Raw genomic sequence first — 23,011 nt, 5'->3', positions numbered from 1 at the left:
AACGAGAAACGAGAAACAAGGTATCGAGATGAAACCGAAAAGGAACGAAAGTGGCCGAACACAGCCGAAGTGCCGCGTGGTACATTCCCATCCCGAAAAATCGCTGCGCCGCTGCGCCCTCAGCAGCCCTCAGTTGAGGTTCGACCGTCGTCGTGGTCGGATTTGTTGCTGTTTTAAATGTATTCGTGTAGCGTTACATTTCCTTTTAGTGTTTGCCTGAACGCAAGCATAATATCATTGTGCATCTTAGATAACAAGTTGATTCGCAAATAAAAGAATGGCACACATTCTAAACAGAAGGAGTACACGGTGTTGGAGGAAGAGAGAAGTGACGCGCTGCTTGACAATTGTTCACGAAGCGATCAATTTCGGCGAAATGGGCACTCTTCGACCAAGCGAAAGCAACGTTTCGAACGTCGACTCGAAGGAGTAGAAATGCACGAAACGTCCAAGTGGTTAGCGGAAGAACGCATCGAGTTGGTAACCGTAAGTTCGTCGTTGGTGGCAATGAGGACGTGCGCGAGGGTTGGATCGATCGGAAAAGTAGAATAGTGATTTTTTGATTTTGACGGAAAATGAAAGTGTGGTAACGAGAACGTGATCCCAGTGCACTGGAGGTAACTCCGTTTTCTTCTGGATCCTGTGCCTGTGCCTGTGCCTGTGCTTACGGCTGTGGCTGTGGTTGTGGCTGTGGCTCTATAAGCGATTACTGCGTATGTGTCGGTGTTGGTGCGCGCACAGTGTGCGCGCGTGTGCGCGTCATTTTTAATACGTGTAATTCTCTCGCGGTGTGCATGCGCGCGCGCGCGCACGTCAGAGGTCGACGATAAAGGTTCGATGCACGAAACCGGTCAGCGCAGCGATTTTCTCCAAGATGAATGGAATTGACGTTGATGGAGCAACGATCAGTGGTTTGACGTTACGTTACCTTGTGTGATAAACGAGGAGAACGTACAGTTTCGCATACCCTACATACACATAGACGCGTGTGTACGCGTTGCTGTTGCTGCGTGCGCGTGGTTGGGTATTGGTGGTCCGCGATGTGGGTGTGGGTACGGGTGCGCGTTTCCCGTACGCCCGTACCTATCTACTCCTACGTACGCGTATTTTGTGGTAACGTGTAATGGCATGGAAATGAGGCGCGCGCGAGTGTCACCCCGAATGATACGCCTCTCGCCTGGAAAGCTACTCTCTGATCCAAACTCGAAAGGAGAATCTCCTCGCGAGTGCACGCGAGTGCTTGCTCTTACCGGTTTAACCTCTTCGACGCGTCGAGTGCATGGCCCCTGAATTTTTCCGCCTCTTTACTCGTATTTCGGCATCGCTTTCTTCCTTATTTTCCGACAACTGTGCAATCATGCGATAACACCGAATCCAAAAGTGATCGAGAAGTGATCTCGTTCCTGATTCCCAACACTTTAGAATTTTTGGATACCGAGAAAAAAAATGCGCAACGAGTGGCTAAGAATCTCGATCGCGATAGCAGTTTTCGCCGTTGTGGTGTATGGTAAGTTGAACAATGCACTTTCTTACGATAACTTTTTTCTTCCTTTTTTCTTTCTTTTGGCAATTTGGTAAACTTTTATGTTAACACATTAACGAAGGTATCGTTTCTATCGTTCTGCGACGGGTAGTCATCCCGCAAGCACGGCGGATACGAACACACCGAATTCTGTTGCTACATGTCTATACGTACATATATCGTTGCTACCTTTCTATATTTCATGTACCCGTTCTTGCAGCAGTATTGATATGTACATATACATATGTGCGTACATAGTTTCTTTTTTTAAACTTTGCACGCACTGATCGACTGTGAACATTGATCTACAGTCGAGTACATCGACTACACTTGTGTCTATGTACATGATTTTGTTCGATTTGCGGTGGTGAATCGATACGTTCACGTTTGCCGAGATCGAGTTCGAGTAGAGATACTCTTCTGTTTACGACTTGACGTTTCCAGTCATGCGATAACGGCGAGTAGGAAAAGAAACTGACACGAACGGTTAAGTTCTCTATACGATATGTATGTAATGTACATATGTCTTCTGTTTGCGACTAATTGTCAGTCAGTTCTGTCGACCTAATATTAAAAACTTCAATAGGGCCGAATAGGGATGGGATTTGATGAAAACGCGCTCGTTTGTTTCGAAACTATTCTTAATAATAGAGAAAGAACGTATATTTGAATATGACTCTTGATTGTACCCTTTCAATGGATTTAATAATTCTGCCTTCTTTAAAGTTTCAGAAGCTTGCCTTTTACATGTACGGATACCTAATCGATTACTGTGTGGTCAATATCGTTTCAGTTGACTGTACATGAACGTCTGTCGAAACAAACTCTTTCTGTTGTTTGTCTCTAACAAGCATCAGACAAATTTATCAGTATGTAGATATACATATACATATTTTCACTTACATGATAATTAAAAAAATATTAGCGATAAAAAAGAAGAATAACTGGGAGTTAGATTATGTTGTGTTGCGTCGCGGCTCGTGTCGTTTTGAATATTCGTAACTCTTAACAATTTTACCCAGACTCGCATACTGCTAATAAAAAACAATTGGTTTACGTACATGTACTAAAAATGAAATGTTGATATACATATCTATGTACAACGTACGACTCTACGAGGTAGTATTATGTATTCAGACGTTTTTTTCGCTTAAAAGTACATACGATTTGTATATATTGCTTTCGATCAATTTGATCCATTGTTCCTCTGCGATGCGCCTTTTTCGTAAACGTTACACAAACTGCTGAATTAAACGGGAAATAAACTACTGTATTTATCTTATTTATGTAGCTGAAGCGTTTGTCTTTTCGATTAGTTTCCGTTTCTATGCGAATGTATGTACGTAGAAACGTATACTCGAGTGGAAAGAAATAAATGTGAGGAAAAAGCAGTTGAATGGTAAAGTCAACCGTAGCTTTTTAGACCAATTTTTTCGAATTGGATAGCATGATCTATTTCGACTGCGAAATCGGTAAATACGCAAATACGTGTATGCACCTACAAGGAACTCGAAAATATGTAGCCAATTCCGTTTTATCTCTGTTGAAAACTAAGCTTTCAGTGAACATTCGCATATCTACTTATTTAGAATAATGCATTCAAGTTACTTTTCGTAAGCATATCATTTATGCTAGATGTGTAATCATTCTGTTTAGCTCTATGTTCCAAATTTATCGACAAATTTTTTTTCTTTTAATGGTAAGCGTTGAGAACGACTACCTTAAGTAACGCATGCCGAAACTCTGAATGTTTGAGTAGGTACGTATTTTTTTCAAAATTGAATTTTCGATTCTTATGGATGAATTTTTGGATTTGTCCTATTTTTAAAAATACAAGTTCGTTGGAGAAACTGATCGGTTGGTCTATTTTCGTAGAAGGAAAGTCTTGCGAAGAAAGCCGAGTTTAACCGAGGATAACCGAAATTATTAGGATATGTGTGTCTGAATCGAAACGATCCTACTTATGGATCGTTGTCTAATTAGGCTTACATGAACAGTGAAAATTATATAGCTTGATAGTATGTACTGTTTAGGTATTTTTCCAGCTCTGTACCGTGCTGTTCTGTGGCTGTGGCTGTGGCTGTGGCTGTGGCTGTGGCTGTGGCTGTGGCTGTGGCTGTGGCTGTGGCTGTGGCTACGGCTATGACTGTAGCTATTGACACACTGTGCCATTCCATATCGACTTCGCGCACTACTGTCGCGGCAATCGCAGGAGAGGAACTGAACGATCGATAGCTCCGGTTCGGTTCGCAAGATTATTTCTTTTGTGAGGTCGAGGAAGAGCCAAAATAAGATTCCGTTGGATAGGGACATCGTTGCTTTTCGATGCATAAAACTAAGCAAAAATGATCAGAGTAAACGAAAAAAGTAAGCAACAATCGGAGGTACACCTCGAGTTACGTTGAGTTTTCGTCAAAGAGGGTTGCTATTTTTTACAACATTGGACAGCACTGCTAAGAAAGAACCTGGAATAGGGTGTGTCGACCGAACCCTCTTTCACGAGGGTCCTGAGCGTCTTAGGTTTCCCCTACGTCTCAAGGAATTCAATGGTTATTCCCGTTTCGTCTTTCACCTTCCCCTCTAACAAGAATATCCTTCTTAGGGATAGAAAGTAATGAAACTGTTTCTTTTCTCGTAGATTCTCTGCCCCCCCCGTTCACTTTGACTTCTCTTTACTTTTTTTTTCGTTTTTCCATATCGCACTGAAACAATTTTTCTATATCGAGAATGTAACTCGCTCATTTTGTTTGAGGCAACACCTCGATAGTATTAGGTACATTGCGCATGCGGAAACGAAGAATAATAAGAACCTGAATTGTTTCATTGCAATTTATGTACGTGTTATCGCATACGTATTTATGTCGTTGATGAAAAATATAAAAATTCGAAGTTGAAGAGTTTAAAAATCCAACTTATTGAAGAGAAAATAAGTTGACAGAAGAAATGTAGAAGTAACTTTTTGAATAATTGTCTCTGTAGTGTGTAAAGTTTTTCAATAATTTTACCATTAATTCGATATATGACGTCTATTATCATCGAGTAAAAACATGATAATAATAATGTTGAGAGTACGGAGAAGAATGATGGTTCCTGAAAGCATGTATAATGATTTCGGAATAGTACCTTACGATAACAGTACCTCAATTCATGTGCAATCGATAATTTACGTTTTTATAATAACGTTAATAAGATCAAAATGTAAATTCAGAAGTAGAAGGAAGAATGAATTTGATCAGTGTGAAGATTAACACAGAATCGTGGAATGAGAAAAGGAAGAAAGTAAGGGATCTTGTCGAAGTAGAAAAAGAAAAATTTAAAGCTCTCTGAGAAGAAAAGAAGGATGGTGAAATGAAGAAAGAAAATGATAAATGACTTGAACGAATAAGAAAGAAGGAAAGAAAGGAGGAAAGAGATAGAATTGTGAGTAAGCTTGAGCGAAGCTGGTAAAACTGTTAAAGGGCAGCGCAACCGAGAGAGCTAACGGAGCCGAAGCAACAGCGGCAAATCAATACCCACGTCGCAGTCGTGAAGTCGTATGCCAAGTCATCGTCTGCCCGAATGCCTGAAGCTTTAACCATTTCATGTATTATCTAATAATTATCTTTAAATGCTCTTGGTTGTTTTCAAAATCAATTAGATGTATCTTCGTGGTTGAAAGATCGAAGAAAAATATGATTACACGCCGATGGGACAACTTGTTCAAATGTTGTCGTTATCTAGCGTTTTAATGAGAATCAAGTAACTATGATCATTACTCAAATATGAAACGTATTTCGTTAGAAATGGACTGGAATGGAATGAAAGCAATAGGGCATAATAAGAGGAAGAAGGGAGCCAAGAAGCAAAAACGAATAATAAAATAGAAGGAGTAATGAAGAAAGAGAGAAGTAGATATGATGGAATATAAAGAGAAGGAGAGTGACAGCGGACTGGCATGGTAGGTTGTTGAGAGATAGCTTGATTCGAAGGAGGTTAGAACTGAAATGAAACGAGATGCCTCGGGCCTAGTGAGCGCAAGAACTGCCCGAGTTCGTTCGCGGCTCTGTTCAATAGCGAAATATGAAAACTCTGGAGGCGATTTTAATTTAGCCACAATGTCTATTGTTTCCGACTGCTGACTCGAGTGCACAAAAGGAAAACATGCAAATATAAATGTGGTCTTGTGTATGTACGTGTGCCTGAACGCGGTCGCATACATAACACATGTACACATACCTACCTATACATACATACATATATATAGATGTAATGTATACATATGACCAAATACACATTGAAAAGGAAAAATGGCGAAAAATATTTGGCGTATATAATAAGCAAAAATAAAAAGGTTTCTCAATTAATCAAATAATAAAAGTTATGTTCTTGTAGTACTCGTTAGCTGAAATAGTTTCTTTAACGCGATTGCTACTATTTAGACATATGTAACACGTAATCATATCCTATTCGTTTATTGCGTGGAGCAACGGGGCTGCTGTAATAAGATCACAGAAAGAATACGTACAGGGTGACCAGTTTGTCTGGAAACCCTCCTGGTGTTGGCAGCATTTATGTATTTCGAATGCTTTTAGCATTGTAAGTGCTGCCAACATCCATTAGAGGGTTTCCAGTTAAATTGATTACCCTGTAGCTTACATACGATACCTTTTCATTTGTTTGCGAACAATAAGCGTGCCAAATTTTGCAGGCCAGTTCGTGGTAAAGATCAAAGCATGCTGTAAAAGAAATCGTTAGAAATCTTGATGTTATCAAATTGTACATATGCATTCACTTACATTATCGCCGACTGATGATTCATGCGTAATTCGTTTATCTAAATAGGACACTGTATGCTTGCATTTCACTCGATTATAATATACTAAGTTGCTTACCAATAAAGCATCCATCATTTGTTTCTTCCTATCGTATAACTAAAATTAAATTTAATTACATAGGGTTTTACAAGCAGTTTGGATAGTTGTATACGTGTACAACTTAAATTCGCATTTCTGTGTCGCGTTCTATCATATTTCTTTCAACACGATTCGTTTATTATAACAGAAAGAGCATTAACAGAATAGGATTCGAGCAATGTTAGATGTTCGGACGTCGATATTCTTCAGATGGAAAATATTTAACGAATGCTCTAAATATCCATGTTCGAGTACGATTTACAGGTTGTAGATACATACTTAGAAGTATTTCATCTATCGGTCGAACCTATGTACATATACGGTTTAAGAATATTCTAGAATCTCTGTAAGTATGTCGGAATAGTTGAAATACCACTGTCCAAGTGCAAGATCTATAGCTGTTCATGTCAGTTTGCTTATTTTCATTGTACGTGCAACTGTTTCTATTAAATGCGAGTGAAATGAAGGAGAAATATACACATTTTGGTGATTGTGAATTATTTTTTTTCTATTTTTCATTATAGAATACTATTCGGTACTCGATATTAAGCGCTATAAATTGTTGTTTCAGGGCAATTGAGATCACCGCGCATAACGGAACATCCTTCAGATATAATTGTAGCGAAGAACGAGCCCGTAACGTTGAATTGCAAGGCGGAAGGTAAACCCCAACCAGTGATCGAATGGTACAAAGATGGTGAATTGGTTCAAACATCACCGGGAGATGCAAAATCACATCGTGTTCTTCTGCCTACGGGTTCTCTTTTCTTCCTAAGGGTAATGCACGGGAAAAAGGAGCAAGATGGCGGAGTTTACTGGTGCGTCGCGAGAAATCAAGCTGGATCCGTTCCGAGTCGCAACGCTACTTTAACCGTTGCAGGTAAGTCTGTCATTCTTTCAATGCGTTTACTTTTCCCTACTGCACAAGGCAACAAGAACATCGTGTTACGTTAAATAGCATTGCCAAAGGTCCACTTCAGGTACTACCTACTACACAGATAAAAATGTGAAAATTTCGAAAACAACAATATATCTAGAAGTAATACATATTGTACAAGAAACATAAAACTATTCAAATTAGACGTCAGTACATACGTAGTATGTCGCCACGTAGTCGCCAGCGTTACAGCTTAGCTTCATTGGGGCCCTTAAACGTACTGATACTGATACCAGTGGTATCTATGTACCTATCTATCTATCTATCTATCTATCTATCTATCTATCTATCTATCTATCTATTTATCTATCTATATATCTATCTAATTAACCGTCTCCCTACCTATCTATCGCACTACAAATATTATGACGGATAGAAGTTGACAGATATTTAAAATGAATTTGTTTCTGAAATGAAAAAGAATGATAAACAAAAACAAGAAATAGAGCAGAAGAATATTAAAGGAGGGAGCAAGAGCCACAAGTTTCGGTCTCTATCTGTGAGCACGCGTGCGCGTGTGAGCCTCCGTATACACATATATAGAAGTATATGCCGCACATATTATATATGTATATTTATACATGTGTAGTACATATACCATACCTATACATATGCGTATCGCGTATGTCGTGCATGCATACATGCGTACGTGCGTACGTCCAAGCGCGTGCGTGTGTGTAGGAGTATATATGTGTGTGTATATATATATATATATATATATGGACACGTGCGGAGAAAGAGAGAGTAGTAGGAGAGGTGGGGAGCAGAGAAGGAGAATAGAAATCGATACGGAGCTGTATCTACATCGAGCGTATGCTCGGCCAACATGGTGCTGTGTTGCACGACGAAATGCAGCATACATACCTTACTTTGCAAATAATTTACGTATGCTTGAACTTAGTATTGTGCATGTATTATTGTAAACATATTTTGTTCGCAGAATGATTTGTTAACGTTGTTCATTTTTATTTGCAAATGTGTAAATATTCTTTAGTACATGTGTATGTACGTATATCTAATTTCATAGAGTACTACGTTCACTATTCATCAGGTAATTGTCACATTGCTGTGATCTATCGTCATTTGTCCTGATTATGTATCTGCATAAATGAGTAAGTAGTTAGTTTCATCTTTGATCATTCTTCTGGCAATCACGAAAATATAATCATAATAAAAATGAACGTGGTCACTTACTTAAATTTGATTCTGAGTTCTAATAATGATCCTAAGAATACGTGTTTCATTTATATACTTATCACTTTTGGTCGATCTTCTTTACTGTGTTTAATCTCAGTCATTTATTTGCTGGCATTCAACGGTAAAGATGGCTATAGCAATGGTGGGGTAGGCACAAACGGGGGGCGGTTATGGCCGACGACTATGAATAAGGCTTTGTGTTGCGAACATGCTGTTCAACACAACCAACTTGCACCGAAATAAACTCTCTGTGAATCAAAAAAGGGAATGACGAAGAAAGAGAAAAGGAAAGATTGTAACAGAAAAATATGAAGAGAGAAAAAAAATAGGGAAAAAATGTAGGGGTTCTCAACCACGAAGATATGACAAAGGGATGTTGAATTGTAAAGTGAAAAAAAATAGAAGGAATAGAGGGGAAAGAACGTGTTTCAAGAATCATGTTTAACAGAATCAATGACGACATTGACCACCGTCTATCGAATAGAGATATTTAAGCAACAATTCGCATATTAAATTCAAGTAAGAATTCAAGTCAATCAGAAATTTGATGTATAGAGATATCTTGATCGTAAATGAATCGATCATCGATCGGTGTAGCTACAGAATTTATTCACGATTACAGTAACGAGACGGATAGAAAATCGTAAACATACTGATTCGGTTCCACAGATTCGGATGTGTGCATGTCTTCTACGTACTGTGATATTTTCTCTTATTTCACCCTCCTCACATTCGACCACCATCTTCTACACGTGCTCTTCCTCTTTCTTTCGATTCTTGCCTCAGAGAAATAACACCTATCCATCGCTTGTTTTCACCCCTCTAGTATCCCAGACCTCGTTTGGGTCCCTCGTTCGTTCCATCTACTGCGTATCGATTAGCTGGACGGTATAGTACTGTTGTGCTGTGCCAGAGTTACTTCGCGTAGCTTTCAGGGGAACGGAGAGGAAGAAAATGAAAACTGAATGGTTAGATGAGTAAACGGAGTAAAATACATATTAAAGAGGAAGAGGAAGAGGAAAAGGAATAGGAAGAGAAAGGAGGGGAGAGAGAGAGAGAGAGAGAGAGAGAGAGAGAGAGAGAGAGAGAGAGAGAGAGAGAGAGGGAGAGGGAGAGGGGGAGAGAGAGGGAGAGAGAGGGAGAGAGAGAGAGAGAGGGGGGGGGGGGGGAGGTTTAATCCCAGTAAAGAAGGGACACTTATGTACACACGTACCTATATACTATATGTATACATATGCGTGTATCGTTGTACATACCTAAATACATATCCGTTCGTACGAAAAGCTAATGCGGTAAGCGTTTCCGATCCGTTTTATTTCAACAAAGTCTGAATTTCTGAAGTGCAGTAGCTTCGCACACATTATATCTGAAGGAATGACAAGTTTTTTGCATCGTACACGCCATAATATTTACAACTTCCGTTCTCATTGTTTCTCGTAATACGTATGCCGTAAACTATAAGGAAATAGGTATGAATGCTCGGATATAATGCATGTAATTTCGCAGTTCTAAAAGAAGAGAAGAATGATATGTTGGTGTTTCGGTTCACGTGCCCTTTGGTTTCCGTGAATATCTAATTTATAGTTTGCAATTTGTCGCTTTGCTGAATTAAAAGAAAAATTGTCTTGAAGTAAAATGAAATGCTGAAAATGAATATCTTAATTGAGGTTTAGGTATATATACTTCTTCGACAGGAATTCTGTCTACGAGTTACGCAGGTTCGTTTCACAAGGAGCAACTGCTGTCGAAAGGTCGAAACAACGATTCCATTCAATCCCAATGGTATAGTAGGTATTTCCGGCGTGGACAGCTACGTTTGCAAGACATAGTCTGAGGGTCGCGGTGCATACAAACGTTTATCGTAAGATGCAATCTACCAGCAATGATAAGTATCGAACAGTCGCGTTACGTTCCCGTTTCACTTTACATTTCCACATTTATACTCGAGATTTTACGTTAGTTCAATTTGATTTCATGGTCACTGTAATTTTACGAAATACTTCAAGTTCTGAAAGCAAATGTCATTTTTCTTTTACATTGAAAAGTTTCACGAAAAACCAGGAAAATGAACGGTGGAAACTGAACAGACATCCTGTGTTACATACTAAGAAAATCATTTGTTTCCCTATCGAGATTCTGACCGGGTCGATTTAATATCATTCCTTATTTCGTTAAGATTTTTATTTACGTGGTAGGTGGTAGGTGGTAGGTGGTAGGTGTACTAGTAATCTCGTACATTCATTCGTTCTCCCACACACGTTTGGATCTCATTTCTGTCTCTAATGCATGGATGTTTCTCGGTGATATATGTATGTGCGTGAATATGTCCAACTGCCACGCCTACCGACACAACGGTTTAATTGAGTAATCGAGTACCCCCGCGACATTGTCTGAATCAAGAGCAGAGTTACTTCGAACCCCCCGCTCGTGCTCTAACCGGTCCACCACTCACGTTGATTCTTCTTCTCCCTTTACACGCTTCAAGTCCTTCTGACGCGACGTGTTCAAGATTCGGCCTGAGTCGCTAGTTGGTCATAAACGGTAACGATATCGATACGTAGGTACGAATTTTACTTATCGATAACTTAAACATTGCAATGTGCGCGCTAACGGGATGAATTCGAGTGTGACAATTGCATCTTTACGCTCGTGTTTTCTCATCTCGTATCACTTTAAGAATGAAGTAAGCGATTTGAACCTGAATAGAACGAATGCAGTTTGAAAGAGAATTTTCTCGTAAATATTACATACATAGGTATATCGTGCGTACGAATCACACGTACCTACACATAGGTTTTGGCTCGTTTAATCTGAACGACAACTTTGACCGGCCACTGATGGTTGCATATCGAATAGTCACACAGGGGAACGAACGCTGCACACTCGCGTCTATTTATATCGAATCCGTGGGCATACCGGACCAGACTGGCGCGTCGTAGCGACTCTGGTGTGTCGACAATTCCTGCGACAACGTAGGCAGCTTCAGCCGTTTGGGCCTTAGAATAAATTTGTCGAATGGTTTTATAATTTGTTAAACCGATCTGTTGTAATGATCGTGGTTAGGTACGTCGATGTACATAGGTGCTCATATCCAATTTCTATTTCAGAATTAACGTTTTGTTTCCAAAGTATTATCGAATTTCATCTTGTCTAACAGTTGCGGTATTCGCGCATCTTTGTAATGTGTCTACCTTACCTGCACTTATTGTCCCTTTGTTCGTGAATATCGTGTATAGCAGTCATAATTTCAAACGATTCAATGCAATAAATAAATAAAATAGGAAAACGAGGAGGAGGAGAAGAGGAAAAGGAAGAAAAAGAAGAAAAAGCAACAAAAAGGAAGGAGAATATAGAAAAGATATGACGATTGACACGTGTCTGCGTAAAATAAAACAGATATAGATAATAGATACTCCATGTAATTACAGACATATTATTTATTTTGTACCTACATACATGTATATTTTGAAAAAGGCCACCTACATTTACCACTCGCGAAAGCAGATATTCATAGCCGACACTTTGATCAAGTTTTGTCCGACTAATGAAATAATGAAAATAAAGGGAGATTCACCGACCTACAATTAGTTCAGTTTTCTTTCCAAGGAGGATACGAACTAATAGTATCCATCCACGCGGTCTAATCGTGAGGTTTGGAACACAGTACGCATCGAAGTTTGAAGGCCACCCGATAAACATAGCAAATATACGTGCCTACTTTTACGCCTAACAGTGTATGGATTCGCGATCGACCACCCGTATACGGTTATGCTCTCCGTATACATATATGTATAACAAGCAGTGGTCACCTTAGCTAAAACTTGCAGCGTGGCATCGAGCAGCCAAGCGTGCAAACACGTAAGCATACTAACATACACCCATACGAAGATGTGACCCTGTGGGCATTTGCATTGAATGCTCTTACCTACCGAGCGAATATCCCTTCTACATAGGCACTGCTACTGCTACCAATGCTTTTCGCCCTTTCTAACCGGTCCTTGTACCATTGTGTTTATTTATGCACTTTAATTATATCGAATATGGTACTGAGAACACTGACGCCAGAATACTCCCACATATATGCGCAAGCATGCATGTGTGAATGCACATAAATTCAATTGCGCGCGAGCACTCCTATATATGTACTGTGTTCCATCGATTCGGTCGAAATCGTAGCTGTCGGTCTGTGTATTCATTTTTCTGTTCTGTAGGATCAAGTTTTCATGTTTCATCGAATATAATCTTTTTTTTTATTTGTCTTTTTTGGTTATCGAATATATGATATATCGTATGTACACTTACCTACTTAATACAGCGCGAATGCTCAAATTCGCACTGCTATTTCCGATTTTCTATTACCCTATTCTACTTTCGGGAATACTCGTCACAATAATTACGAATATTGTTAATCGAGCGATTTTGCGTTGATTCATGATTGCACATACCTACTACTAATATTACTACATACATAAGTTTCCGTGGTCATCCGGGTCGTTCATAATAACATAGTATAATGACGTTCTATTTAGCTTGTGAGAAGAACTACATAGCTGGTTTTCGAGCGACTCGTCTCGCGCAGATGGTGCTACTCCCGTATGGTCTAGCAGAGACATAGCCGTTTGTCTCGTTCATGCACGCGTAACACGAAGGGAACGCGCCCGCTGCTCTCATTAGTTGGTTCCTGCGGCTCGCGAAAAAGCCTGAGGGGTTATACTATAGTCGACAAGGGTGAGAATGGTAAAAATGACGAAAGGGGCGAAACGGGAGATCCAAGAACCCTTCAATTCTTTCGCTCCAGATCTAGCGTTCGTTAATTGGAGGTTGTTTGACTACGCACCAGCTTCACTCTCACTCCTCCCTCTCCCAAGACCCCAGTTTTTTTCACCCCATCTCATCCCAACCCTTCTACCACCGCCACCTCTCCCCATAATTCATCTCTCACTCTTCCTAGTTCCCTCCCATTTTTCCTTGTTTCTGTCTTTGCCAATCTGATTCTGAAAGCTGAACATTTTCTACAGCACTGGCTGTTGTTTTGTTAAAGAGAGATGGGAAAACAAATCCATAATAGACCATTCGTCTTATTTCGTTACAATAGCGAAAGCATTGCAACGCTAAAGCACCTTAAAAAGTCAAAACGTTTAAACCGCAAATAGAGTCTTGATGTTAATTTCTGATTTTTCACTGTTCATCAATTTCTTATTTGCTATCGATGAATTATTAGATAGCTACATTACGCGGGAGTGCATGTACAACATATACGAATACACGTTCGGTCGCCGAGATCTTCACCGCTTAGACGATAAAAAATGTTATAATTAATCTTGAAGGGTAGTAAGGAGGAAATCCATACGAGCTTTAGTACATATGAGTGTTGAACTGTTTGTAGGGTGCTAACGATGAGCAAACAGGGTGGAACAGTTTAACCGATGCACCGGCTACATGAGAGTCGTATGTGAGTCATCGTACAGTTGGAGACCAAAGCGATGAAAAAGAAAAGACTAGAACGAACTTGTCAGTTGGTGGTACCTATTCGCACTCTTTTACAACGTGATAACGCTAACTTGATAGCAATTATCACCGTTGTATCGTTTATTTATAGTAAAACGGATTTACGTACGTAGATATACTAAGGTATACTAATATACGATATACTAAGGTATACCTATAGATACTATTAGATACGTGTATTTCATCTCATTTTACGTTAATTTTCCATCGAATTATCCGAATCTTCGTATTACGTCATTTTTATTTCAACTTTCCAACAATGTTTTCATTTTCATTTCAAACGAAATACTTATCATCGTTATTATTCGTTGATAATAAATGTATAATATGTAGAGTTTGGCAAGCTGGTGCAAGCGATCAAACGAGAAGAAAGAGAAGGAAAAATTGTTAATAATAATTAAGTCGAATTTTGCTTGTTGCAGTGTTAAGAGACGAATTTCGCGCAGAACCACAGAATACTAGAGTTGCTGCTGGAGAAACTGCTTTACTAGAGTGCGGTCCACCACGAGGGCATCCGGAACCAACGTTACATTGGAAAAGAAACGGCCACATGATAGATTTGGATGCTACTAAACGGTATTTTCACTATGTTCCTAACAATACTCTGAATCGACATATCAATACCTATTTCGCTATAAATAGTATCTATTATTTAATTATACGATAAAAGAGCATCAATTAGAACAGGCATGGGCAACCTTTCCTAGTCCGGGGGCCAAATTATCATTCTGTCTCCGAGTCAAGGACTAGACTAAATTATTAAATAAAACAAATTAATATTAAATGAATTCAAACAAGTTGCTACTTCATGTTTTCTACATGAATCAGACACCATCATGAATCAGACACACTTCGCTGAAATAGATTAAGGCCGGATGAAAAGAAGTAGAGAGTCGGGGGTTGCCCATATGTGGATTAGAGAAATAACAGTCGTTGCTTGTCACAGCATCACTTTGGTAGATGGTGGAAACTTGATGATTTCTGATGTCAGACAAACGGATCAAGGAAAGTATCAATGCGTTGCTGAAAACATGGTGGGAGTGAAAGAATCCGCGGTCGCGACGTTGACAGTTCACGGTAAGGAAACACATACGTGTGCTAAGCATGGAAACGCGCGCGCGCGCGCGCGCGCGTGTGTGTGTATTGTGCATTGAAGACACGTGAAGCATATAGGTACCTCTTTCTATGCTTTAATTCTTTTTTCATATACAGTAAAGCCGTTCTTCTTATCGACTCCTGCAAATCAAACGATTCTAACGGACCAGACGGCTGAATTTGCATGCCGCGTAGGTGGAGATCCTCCGCCTGAGATACTTTGGCGTCGAAACGATGGAAAAATGCCGATTGGTCGAGCGCATATTTTGGACGATAAGAGCTTGCGGATCGAGAAAGTTACATCGCAAGATCAGGGCACGTATATTTGCGATGCCGAAAATGGTGTTGGTGCGATATCAGCGAGTGCAACTTTGACGGTACACTGTGAGTGAATGTCGCAATAATTTTGGAAAAGCCGGGTCCAGTTTTGGAGCTGACATGCAACAGACTCTACGAGTATAACTTTGCTATCCTTATATGTGTATAAATATGTATATATGTATTACATATTTTTTTAGCGAGACCAGTCTTCACCCATTTTCCGAAGGATGAAATAGCCAATGTAGGGTCGAACGTTTCGTTCTCTTGCGCCGCACGCGGTGCACCGAAACCTTCCATTTTTTGGACTCGCGAAGGATCTCAAGAGTTAATGTTTCCTGGGAACGAATACCAAGATCGATACAGAGTTACGGAGGATGGAAATCTGCACATCAGAGGAATCCTTGGAAAAGACGAGGGACATTACGTCTGTAGCGCCATCAGTCAAGCTGGTGCAAGCACAGCTACAGTTTTTCTTCAGGTATCACAATTCCGATATGAACGTACCTTGTGACAACATGGTTTTTTGAACAGCGATAAACTTCTCGAATTTTTCTACCTATTTGATCAGGTTGCGTCGGTTGAAGAATCTCCACCACCTATAATCGAAATAGGAGCGACGAATCAGACATCACCTCCGAAGAGTGACATTTCAATGCCGTGTCGTGCGTTAGGAAAACCTCTTCCAAAAATTTCTTGGTACAAAGATGACGAACTCGTCCGGATTGGTACCGGCGATCGAGTGTCGATCGCAGAGGATGGTACTCTTTCGATAAAGAATCTACGATTGAGCGACACTGGGGTATACAGCTGTGTCGCTTCTTCAGAATCCGGGAATACATCTTGGAATGCGAGTTTGACGGTTAGTCCGGAAGCGAGCCAGAGTAATGTTGTACCGTTGGACACATCGATGCTTCCAGAGAGCCCAAGCAAGCCAAGAATAATAAATGCTACTGGCAATGCAGTTACGCTTACCTGGAGTCCGGGTCACGAAGGTGCCAGCAAAATAATCGATTACACTATCGAATACTTTGCTACAAATCCGAAAACGGGATGGACCGTTGCTGCGGAAGCAATTACCGACGACGTTTATACCGTAAGCCTAAGTAACCGTTGATCTCTAAATATTCATACATATGTATAGATATATAGTACGTAGATGGGGTACGCATATGCTTGTTGATGATCGATTGCGCATATTTTTCGTAGATAAGCAACCTCAAACCTGATACGAGTTACGTGTTTCTTGTTCGTGCTCGAAACAGTCACGGTCTTTCCCTTCCTGGTCCTCTTTCGGACGTAGCACGAACAACTAATCTCGATCAACAGCAGATACCGCAAACTGAACTGATTCGTGCAAGAGATCGTCTCAACAGCGAGATTCTTTATTTGAAAGAGGTCCAGCCTTTGAGTAGTACTAGCGTCAAGATTATATGGGATGTAAGTACCGTATTTTACAATAGATTTCTAATTTTGATTATTCGCTACGGGGATTCAATTGAATTTGTCATCATTATTTTCTTTTTCTCGGCCGTGTTTAGATTCTCGGAGCTGCCGATTTAGTCGAGGGTCTTTACATAAGATATCGCGAAGTTTCCGAGAAGCCAGAGTATCGAATGGTTACGGTGCTAAATGCTGGAGCGACTAGTTACGTTCTGGCAAATCTGAATAAGTATACGCGATACGAGTTTTTTCTAGTTCCTTTTTTCAAGACTATCGAAGGTAGACCGAGTAACGTGAAATTGGCTACTACTTTGGAAGATGTACCTTCCGGCGCACCTGAAAACGTTCACGTTGGCATGATAAATATCACTTCGGCATTCGTTCGTTGGTCTCCACCGCCGAAAAATACACAGAATGGACAACTAATAGGATATAAGGTAATAAATGTAGTTATTCTCGAAGGTTTTAACGTAGTTATTCCTTCATTTCTTTCATTTTAGATCCAAATCAAAAGCAATAATAGCAACAAAATTCTGGGTCAGATGTCTCTGAATGCATCTACGACTTCTGTGATTATTAATAGCCTGATATCGGGCGGCCTGTACACAGCTCGTGTAGCCGGATTAACTCGTGTAGGACTCGGCCCGTTCTCCAGTCCGACCGTCTTGAACATGGATCCAGGACAATTAATGCAATTACCACCCCGAACGGATCCGAGTCACAGGAACGCTTCTGTTGTCGGAGAAACGTGGTTTTTAATTTTAATGATAACGGTCGTATTGACTATTATCGCTGCTTTGTTAGGAGCTCTCTATGTACGACGAAAACAAGCGATGAGCAAACAGTTGGGTCATTTGAATGTTCCTGTTGGTACAGCCAATGATATTTGTCAATTAAATAAGGATACTCTGTGGTTGGAGCGCGGGTGGAGACCAAGCAATACTCTTCAACCTTCTTCTGCGGACAAAGATTGCGAGACAAAGTTGCTTAGCAACCAGAATCAAATTGGTCTACCGCCTGGAATCGTCGGAATGACTGGTTCAGAATATGCCGAAGTTAATCTAACGACATTTTATAATACGAGAAAACAGATGCAAGCTCCACCAGAGCCGTACGCCACGACTACACTTTGCATGCCTACTCGAAGTCCAGACTCGATAGAGACCAGTGGTCGTAAGTCAAATTCAAGCGATTCCTGTCTAAAACCGGATTATTCGAGCGTCGATTCGAATCTGGATCGGAATAAATCGACCGTTTCGCCGAGTAGCGACAATGCCAGCAGTGTATACAATGCAGATGAAACTACGGAGGTGCATAGAAGAACTCACCAATACAGAATGCCATTACCGAATGAAAATCAAGCACCAAATTGGTGTGACATGTTACCACCACCACCCGAACATCCACCCTCGTTTGAAGGGTCGTTTGCTTCTGCTCGAACGCATTCCCATTTACATCAATATCAACATCAGCATCAGCACCAATATCAGTATCATCATCATCATCATCAGCACCCACACCATCAACATCAATATCAACATCAACATCATTACCAAAAGCAACACCAACCTCAGCAGCAGCAGCAGCAGCAGCAGCAGCAGCAGCAACAACAACAGCAGCAGCAACCACAACAGCAGCAGCAGCAGCAGCAGCAGCAACAGCCACAACAGCAGCAACAGTCACAATTACAGTATCAACATCAAACAACGTTTAGCCCTCATTTAGGGAAAAGAAGTATCGACAGACAAAACAATACAGAATCGATGACTAGCTCTGGACTAGCTCTTGGACTAGGTTTGGGTTTGAGTTCAAATTCAGGTTCTGGCTCTGGCTCTGGCTCTGGCTCTGGCTCTGGCTCTGGCTCTGGCTCTGGTACTGGTTCCGGCGGTGGCTCTGGCCCAGGATCAGGGAATTCTCAAAGTCCACCAAGTCCACCGATCAGAACACTGAACAACTTAGAAGGTTCGGGCACAGTTTGGAATGGTTCGAGCCTACATCAACAGTCATTCGAAGGTTCTGTTCATCAACAAAGTAGATATACAAGTTTACCACCGCAAACCAATCCACCAACACTGCCCGCACTTCCGCACGGTTTCGATCGTTACGAATATAAAAGCAATCAGGAAAACGAATACGAGAGCGGTTCCCTTTTATATGGTGACCGTAATAGGTCACCGTTAGAAGACTACGATTCTGCGTATAGTCGCGTGAATCGATCAGATTCTCGTTCGGAACAATCGATCGTAAATGAGGAGGAAATCTACCGACGAAATGATGAAGATTCTTTTCCTACTGACAATCTCTATCAGGCCGAAAACGACGACTGGGATAGAAAATCATACGATTCGAACGCACATTCGGACGTTTGTTGTTCCTGTTCTGAATCCAGTTGCCTTTACGGGAACACGCTCGAATATAATGATCAATTTACTTCATCGGCGGCCAATTGCCTTCACAGTAAACCCGAATCTCGAAACAGAACCGGCAGGAGTCCGCGTAGAAAAAATACTAGAACTTGTTCTTCTCCGACTTACAGTAGCGGCGAAGATTACTCTTGTATTTGCCCAAGACAATCCGGAAGTATCAGCTCGCAAGAAAGATCGAGACATAATCGCGCAAAAGGTCAGCATGCTAGTATCTTGTAGTTTCCTTCGCTGCTGTGCACAGTTGATCGTATTTTCTCTAATTCGACCTTTTTATTTCAGACAAAGTGCCTAACTTTTCAAGAATCGCTGGTTATCCTCAACACAATTCCTCACCATCGAATACTGTTAGCAGTTCCGGAAGTCAAAGGTACAATAAGCTAAGTAATGTCTTTCTGGGTGCTGGTAATTCCAATGCTACTTCAGAATGTAATAGATCGGTGGATCATTGCGGGGACTAATGTTCGACATCATCGATAGAAGTGAAAGACGCTAGAGTGAACGATGTTTTATGCGTTGTTTCTGTATTATCGAATCAAAGAATCAATAATAATCGATTCATCGACATGGCTTGGCTGAGAAGCGAGCATAATTCAAATCACGAATGGTATGAAAGCTATTGAAAATTAAACAGAACTAAATAGGTGTAATATCTACGAGTGAATGAATGGTAGTTTGCAACTTTAGAAACGATTTTTCGATTAGCTATGATCTGTGTACTAATTTCGATCTATCGTGGCATTTATTTTCCAGATATTCTGTGTAGCTTTTGCCACAAACTTTTCTCTATGAGTGTATTATTTTCCAATATAACGTTCCTAAGCTTTAAGAAAAATTAATTTAAGTATTTTAAACATATTGTCGCGTGAAGCGAAATAATTGACACGTGATCCTACTGTTGAATTAACGATGAGAGGAAAATTCAAATATTAAAAATTCGTGATAATGACTGAACGGTTCTAAGTGTGTTATCGCATTGAGTAATGTTTTTTACTAGCTGTATGCGCTGACTGAAATCAAATTAATTTTAACCATATCTATTGTGCATATAACATGTATCGTGTACCGTGTTCTTCGTGAATACTGAAAGGGAGAGACTGTCTTGGACAGTAGTACTAAAATCATAGCATCTTAACCTGATACGAAAAGAAAATTTTGAACAATTTCAAAAAATTCTTTCAAATTAAGCAAATTCGAATGTTTAGGTTCGAAATATCTCAATGCGTTCTCTATGTACGCAACGAGCAGCAGCAGCAGCAGCAGCAACAACAACAACAACAACAACAACGGCAGAAGTTTTATTAACAAATTTCGTGAGAACAAATATTTGCACAAGGGTGGGTTAAGACAGTTTAAGAGATAAAATCGAGTGACAGGCATTCGTTCTAATAATCGCTCAAACTTGTTGTAATTAATTTAAAGTTTTAGAGGAAAGCAAAGAAGAAGATAACTGCCCTGTAAAGACGATAATTGTCAAACAGTAGTTCATTATAGTATGATTATATATATGTAAATTAAGGGAGAACGAACGTCGAAAACACTGCCGGAGATTATGAGTTCCATAACATTAGACTTAAAGGTTTCAGAAGAAGAAGAAGAAGATTAACTTGAGCCACACGCTAGATAACTTTGGTTGAATAATCGTTTCGTTGTAATTAACAACGCATGGTTTGTCATAAAGAAAACGCTGCCATAATTGTAAAACATGCGTCGGATTGAGAGCAATTAAAAAGTTGTTGAATCAAAGTTACTAGTGCACGTTTGGCCTAAAGGATATTACAATGTAAACTAGCCGCGCGAATCAATGTACGCGAACATAATAATTGGTAAAGCTGTAACACGTGTAGATACGAATATAATCCATCCAGAAGGGCGAACAGCGGAAAACATAGTTCACTAATACGAATGAAAATGAGTGCGACAGTCGGAGAGTGAGAGAAGAGTGAGAGAGAAGACGAGTGAATGTTTAGAGCGTGTTTAGAGTAGAACTTGAATCGAAAAAGAAGTATAGCCACGTAGAACATATATTTTAAGTATTCACCGTTCTTACAATATCTAAACTGTTTCCATATTATAGACTTGCTCGAATTGAACGCTGAGTTTGCCAAACTTTATTCAAATTGAACCCTCGTAATACTTACGATTCGGGATCCGCATGAAACGACGACTTGAAAGTTCATTGATCGGATCTAGGGATCGTTCGGCGAGGGTTCACCACGACGTGAATGGCCGTTTTAGACATATAAGTTCTCCGAAAGAACGTATCTCCTCGATCTTGTACATAAATTCGCACGTTAGACTTTCCACGATATAGAAAATCGATCAATAGTAGTAATTACTTATTTAGATACTGAGAAAAATTCATCAGAGAACGCGAAAGGTCACGGTATTTTCGTTGAGCGAGAGAATCACGAGAAAGCGAACCTTCACTTTATGCCGAACCATCCTACCAATTTGCAAAAAAAGTAATACGTTATTTTTATAGTTTCCCATCTTTGCACAATTGTTACGATGGTTCGTACTGTTTGTATCATACATAAAACACGTCGTAACTACTTACTATTCCAAGTTGAACGAAAATAAAACAACGCGTACGCGTCGATTTACGAACAAGTTCTACCCCATAGCTTTATTCTTCTTCTTATCCCGATCACTGCTCATGATTTCGCTTCGAATCCTACACACATACGTATTATCATTCCATTCCGTCTACCAATAATACTCATCATTTCGCTTACTTATCTTCCATTTCAACTGCCCTTACGTCAATTCGTTTCATCTACTACTCATTGGAAGATTTATTGATCGACTCGCTTATACGCAATGGCCAAGGGAAGTTCAAACAGAATATGAAATGCAGGAGAACATGTCAGCATTCGTTCATTTTTTCCTTCCGTTTTTCTACTAGCTAAATTAAATATGATTTCCAAACTCTCTCTTGTTTTTGTAAAATGAAATGAAACGAACTTGGGTCAGGGCAGAGATAAGTTTAATACAAAACTATCAAAAACGATTTCATCGAACATGACAGAGTCTTTTCCCGGGATAAGATAGAATATCAAGATAAATGCGGAAATTATGTTGACTAACAGACATCGCGAAGATAAAATGTTATATTGCATATTAGCAAAATTTTTATAACTAGAGACTAATCGGTGTATCATTAATTTCTAAATCAATCAGAATGCACACTGATATAATGTCTCGAGTCCTGTGAATCCACAGACTCCAATTTCAATTATGTATAATAATTTCTCAAATTTGTATTTGAACGCCAAAGCTGACGAATGATTTCGATAAACTTTACATTTTATAAATAAAGTTCATTCAAAACAAGAATCATTTACGAATAAACGTTTTCGTAGGCGATGACTTATTCTCTACTAATTCGCTAATAATTGCCCAGTTGAACACGGTGTTGAGAAAAAGAAAGAATATGTATAAAAAAAGAATCGAGTGATACAAATCAGTAACACTGTACGTACATAATAAAATCAGTGTCATGCGTGCGCACAAATGTAGATAATTAAACAATATCGATTACTACTGTCAAGTACTGCATACATAAGTATATACATATATGTATATAAAATGATTTACAGAAAGGTTACACAACGTACAAGTAACGATTATTAATAAAAAAAAAAGTAAAAAAAAAACAGATGTTAAAAGCTTC

At 39.8% G+C, this 23,011-nt stretch overlaps 1 protein-coding gene across 3 annotated transcripts; it reads left to right on the top strand.

Moving 5' to 3' along the window:
* Positions 1 to 576: 576 nt before the first annotated feature.
* LOC143184511 (roundabout homolog 2) lies at positions 577 to 23,011 on the top strand. 3 transcript variants are annotated; one of them, XR_013002783.1, is made up of 12 exons: positions 577 to 1,507; positions 6,986 to 7,294; positions 14,479 to 14,632; positions 15,003 to 15,133; positions 15,269 to 15,535; positions 15,670 to 15,950; positions 16,041 to 16,565; positions 16,679 to 16,909; positions 17,011 to 17,349; positions 17,413 to 19,534; positions 19,618 to 19,942; positions 20,089 to 20,108. XR_013002783.1 is itself a non-coding variant. In XM_076386961.1 (11 exons), exons 1-11 carry the CDS (start codon positions 1,447 to 1,449, stop codon positions 19,794 to 19,796), a joined length of 4,557 nt encoding a protein of 1,518 aa, XP_076243076.1. In that variant the 5' UTR covers positions 577 to 1,446; the 3' UTR covers positions 19,797 to 23,011. The 3 variants fall into 3 exon arrangements, 2 of the variants coding, with proteins under 2 accessions (XP_076243076.1, XP_076242959.1); XM_076386961.1 differs by having other exon boundaries at positions 17,455 to 19,534; positions 19,618 to 23,011; XM_076386844.1 differs by having other exon boundaries at positions 19,618 to 23,011.

The sequence above is a fragment of the Calliopsis andreniformis genome, chromosome 1 (assembly GCF_051401765.1).
Source record: "Calliopsis andreniformis isolate RMS-2024a chromosome 1, iyCalAndr_principal, whole genome shotgun sequence".
In the NCBI taxonomy this organism is placed as follows: domain Eukaryota; kingdom Metazoa; phylum Arthropoda; class Insecta; order Hymenoptera; family Andrenidae; genus Calliopsis; species Calliopsis andreniformis.
Note: the sequence above shows the minus strand (reverse complement) of the source record. Positions and strands in the feature narration are given on the sequence as shown.